At 59.5% G+C, this 4,039-nt stretch overlaps 1 protein-coding gene across 1 annotated transcript; it reads right to left on the bottom strand.

Annotated features, from left to right (window-relative positions):
• Positions 1–417: 417 nt before the first annotated feature.
• FZD2 (frizzled class receptor 2) lies at positions 418–2,149 on the bottom strand. The gene has a single exon (XM_030296012.1). The coding sequence runs from the start codon at positions 2,147–2,149 to the stop codon at positions 452–454; it is 1,698 nt and encodes a 565-aa protein (XP_030151872.1). The 3' UTR covers positions 418–451.
• Positions 2,150–4,039: the final 1,890 nt, after the last annotated feature.

The following is a 4,039-nucleotide window of genomic DNA, read 5'->3' as shown; positions in this document are numbered from 1 at the left end:
GTTGAATGTAACCTACTTCCAACTCCTCGCGGCAAACACCTCTTCCAGCAGGCCCAGCCCAGCCAAAACACCACAACACTAACCCAAGTAGGAGATGGTGTTTGCAAGGGCACTGAAGAAAGGCGAGGGCCCCCTTAAGCGCCTCCCTCCCCTCATTCCTCAGCCCTGGCGCCCCTTGCTGCTCCTTCTCCGCGCCCCCCCCCCCCGTTTTTCTTTTAAATAGAAAATATATAATTAAATGTACAGACTATTTACAGTTTTAATTACAAACCTGATGGGGGTGTTGAACAGAGAATTCTCTTTAAAAAGCAACCTAAAAAAGAAATGGTTTCGATTGTTCTTTATTTAAAAAAATAAAATAAGGAGTCTGTAGGAGGCCCCCCCCCCCCCCGGGCAGAAGCAAGCGCGGCGCGGGTGGCCTGGGGACGCGCGGCGGCGTAGGGACACCCCCTCACACGGTGGTCTCGCCGTGCCGGCTGTTGGTGAGACGGGTGTAGAACTTCCTCCACGAGTGCAGCGTCTTGCCGGACCAGATCCAGAAGCCCGACGTGATGCCCACGATGAGCGTCATGAGGTATTTGATCATGTAGACGGTGAAGTCGGGTGACATGCGCGGCGTGTAGTGCGCCGGGCACGGGATGGCCAGGCTCTTGCAGTGCTGGCTCACCCACGAGCGCTCCCAGTGCTCTCGAAAGGCCTGCTCGTAGAAGTAGCAGGCGATGACGATGGTAGCAGGCACGGTGTAGAGCACCGAGAAGACGCCGATGCGCACCATGAGCCGCTCCAGCTTCTCCGTCTTGGTGCCGTCGTGCTTCATGATGGTACGGATGCGGAAGAGTGACACGAAGCCAGCCAGGAGAAAGGACGTGCCTATGAACAGGTACACGAAGAGCGGCGCCAGCACGAAGCCCCGCAGCGGGTCCAGGCTGTTGAGGCCCACGAAACACACGCCGCTCAGCAGGTCGCCGTCAATCTGGCCCATGGCCAGGATAGTGATGGTCTTGACCGCCGGCACGGCCCACGCGGCCAGGTGGAAGTACTGGGAGTTGGCCTCGATGGCCTCGTGGCCCCACTTCATGCCCGCCGCCAGGAACCAGGTGAGAGACAGGATGACCCACCAGATGGAACTGGCCATACTGAAGAAGTACAGCATCATAAAGAGGATGGTGCAGCCCTCCTTCTTGGTGCCCTGCACCACTGTGCGGTAGCCGTCCTCGGAAAAGCGCTCGTTACACACGACGCGCTCCTGGAGCACGAAGCCCGCGATGTAGGCCACCGAAACCATAGTGTAGCAGCCGGACAGAAAGATGATGGGTCGCTCCGGGTAGCGGAAGCGCTGCATGTCTACCAGGTAGGTAGTGACGGTGAAGAAGGTGGAGGCGCAGCACAGCACCGACCAGGTGAGGATCCAGAGGCGCGCGAAGCGCGTCTCCTCCTGAGAGAAGAACATGGAGCCGTCGGGCCGCGCCGGCTCACAGGGCGCCGCGCAGTCGCGCTCGCCCAGAAACTTGTAGCTGAGATAGGATGGCACCTTGAGGACGCGCGGGCAGTGGAAAGGGTGCTCCAGCGTGGCGTAGCGCGGGGGCGAGCCGCCGCCGCCCGGGCCGCCCGGGGTGCCCCCGGCACCCGGCTGCAGGCCGGGCGGAGGCGCGGTAGTGAGCAGCGCGGGCGTGCCGTCTTCGGAGTGGTTTTGGCCCACGCAGATCTGCTCCGCGCCGTGGCGCGGAAAGTGCTCGCAGCGCAGGCGCTCGGGCCACTGGAAACCGAACTTGTTCATGAGCGCCTCGCAGCCCTGGCGCGCGCGCTCGCAGATGGAGCGGCACGGCGGGATGGCCTGCTCCAGCACGGTGCACACGGGTGCGTACATGGAGCACAAGAAGAAGCGCAGTTCGGGGGAGCACTGCACCTTCACCAACGGGTAGAACTGGTGCACCTCCAGGCCCGCGTCCTCCTGGTTCGTATGGCCCAGAAGGTTGGGCATGATGGTCTGGTTGTAGGCGATGTCCGTGCACAGCGGGATGGAGATGGGCTGGCAGAAGCCGTGGTCTGGGATGGAGATGCCCTTCTCCCCGTGGAACTGGGCCGGCCCGGCGGCGGGCAGCAGCAGCAGCGGCAGCAGCAGGCGGGGCAGGGCGCTGCGGGGCCGCATGCTGGCCGCCGCCCCCCACTCGGCTCCCGGGCGCCCCCCCCGCCCCCGCCCCCAGGCCCGAGACCGCGCGCCTTCCCAGCCGCCGCCGCCGCCTCGCTGCCGCCTCCCGCGCCTCTTTGCAAAGTTTGCTGGCGGCTGCAGAGTTGGGGAGGCCGGGCGGGGGAGGGGGGCGGCGCGCCTGCCGGCTCGCTCGCCGCGGTCCGACTGAGCCGCCGGAGACACCGCGCGCTGCTTGCCCTCTCTCCTCTTCTTCCTCCTCCTCTCGCCTCTCCCCTCCCTTCTCCGCCCAGCGACTCCTTTGTGCCTTCCTCCAGCCCTCACCTCGGCCTCTCCGATCCCAATTAGTCGGTTTCAAGGGGGCCCCCGCCAGCGGCCCCGCCCTCCTCTCAGCCCCCCAAAAAAGGGATCCTTGAAACCGCCCCGTCGAGCGCTAAGCACCATCCCAAAATGTGCTCTCGGCCAATCAGATTTAAACTCCAGGACCAGCCCCGAGGGCTGGATTGGTCGACCACAACATAATGAGATCAGAAACCAGATGCCAACAAAACTTTCCCCCCCCTTTTTGCTTTTTAAAGAGACAAGCTATTATTATATTAAGGGCTGTTTGCCCAGCACGGGATTTCTCCGGAGTCGCGGCGGCGAGATCCGGAGACACACATTCTCCAGAACTGCGGCAGACTCAAGCCACTCAGCCCTGGATCATTCTTCTTCTGGGGGGCCAAGGCGGTCTGCGGCGTAGGGCCACTTTAAATCCTTACCTCCGCCCCTGCTCCTAGAACCCCACCTATTCCAGTCCAATTTTTCAAATCAACTGAAAAATCTCAAGTTTAAAGTGTTTAAAAAGAGAGAGAAAAACTTAAGAAACTAGCAGTTCACAAAGACTTTTCTCTCCACCCCGTCTCAAGGAATCCAGACAAAAGTTTCACTTCACGCCTTACGTAGACCCCAAGGAGTTTGCCTTGCCCCTCCCCCCCTTAAACACACCCTTCAATAACCCTCTGAAAAATGAGAGCCTGTCTCTTTAAGAGGCTCTTAAAGGGGCCTGGACTCCGGGGCGTAATTGCCCCGTAGCGAGCACAAAGGAGCCCATTATGGTTCTTTGTGTTCGGTGGCACCTCAAAGTGAGAAAACTCAGGAACTTAGAGGCCCAGAGCTGGAGGATTGGGGCGGGGGTTGAAGGGGGCGACGTGAAGGAGAATGGCCCAGAGCTCCGGCTTCTCCCTCCTCCTTCTTCCGAGGCAAATCTTAATTATGCAAAGTAAAGTTTAGTTGCCATAACGAGGAGGTCTTAATCGAAAGTTAATGGTGGGGGGTGGGGGGTGACGGGCAGTTTTGAGTGAGGAGATGACTCTCTTAGACCGTTTGGGGGGAATTTTCCTCCTTTCTCCCTACCTCTGCCTCCGCCCCCTAAAAGCTTCCAGATACAGTCTCCTGGGAGAGAGGGAGCTTTACCCAAACCTTAAGTGATTCCACACTAGAAAGAGGTGGCGTGTGTGGCGAGAGAGAGGCTGGGGGCGGAGGGGGGGTGGCGTTGTGGCGGATTACCCACCCCTCCCCCCATCTCTCACCTGGTCGGGGATGTGTAGTAGGCTAGAAGGGTTCCTACTAGTTTAGCAAGGTCTTTTTTTTTCTCCTTCTAGGATGTTAAATTTGGGAAGAGGTTTGGGGGAGGATGGGGGGATTTGCATGTAAATCTCCAGGGCCTGATGCTGGATGATGGATCAATTATTTCTGTTGTCTCTCCGGAGGGAAAGGCGGGGCGGGGGGGGGGGGGTTGGCATTTAAAAAGAAGAAAGAAAATTGAGTTTTGGAAACCCTTTTGCTTCTCGGTACAAACCAAATCCTCCCAGCCTGGCGAGCTGTTTCCTGCTCCGTTCTAGAAAAGGATTG

This window comes from Lynx canadensis, chromosome E1 (genome assembly GCF_007474595.2).
Source record: "Lynx canadensis isolate LIC74 chromosome E1, mLynCan4.pri.v2, whole genome shotgun sequence".
In the NCBI taxonomy this organism is placed as follows: domain Eukaryota; kingdom Metazoa; phylum Chordata; class Mammalia; order Carnivora; family Felidae; genus Lynx; species Lynx canadensis.
This window is presented reverse-complemented; position numbering and strand designations above follow the sequence as displayed.

What these genes read in the sequence shown, in the direction of transcription:
- FZD2 (XM_030296012.1), bottom strand. Translation starts at nt 2,149, where the DNA reads ATGCGGCCCCGCAGCGCCCTGCCCCGCCTGCTGCTGCCGCTGCTGCTG.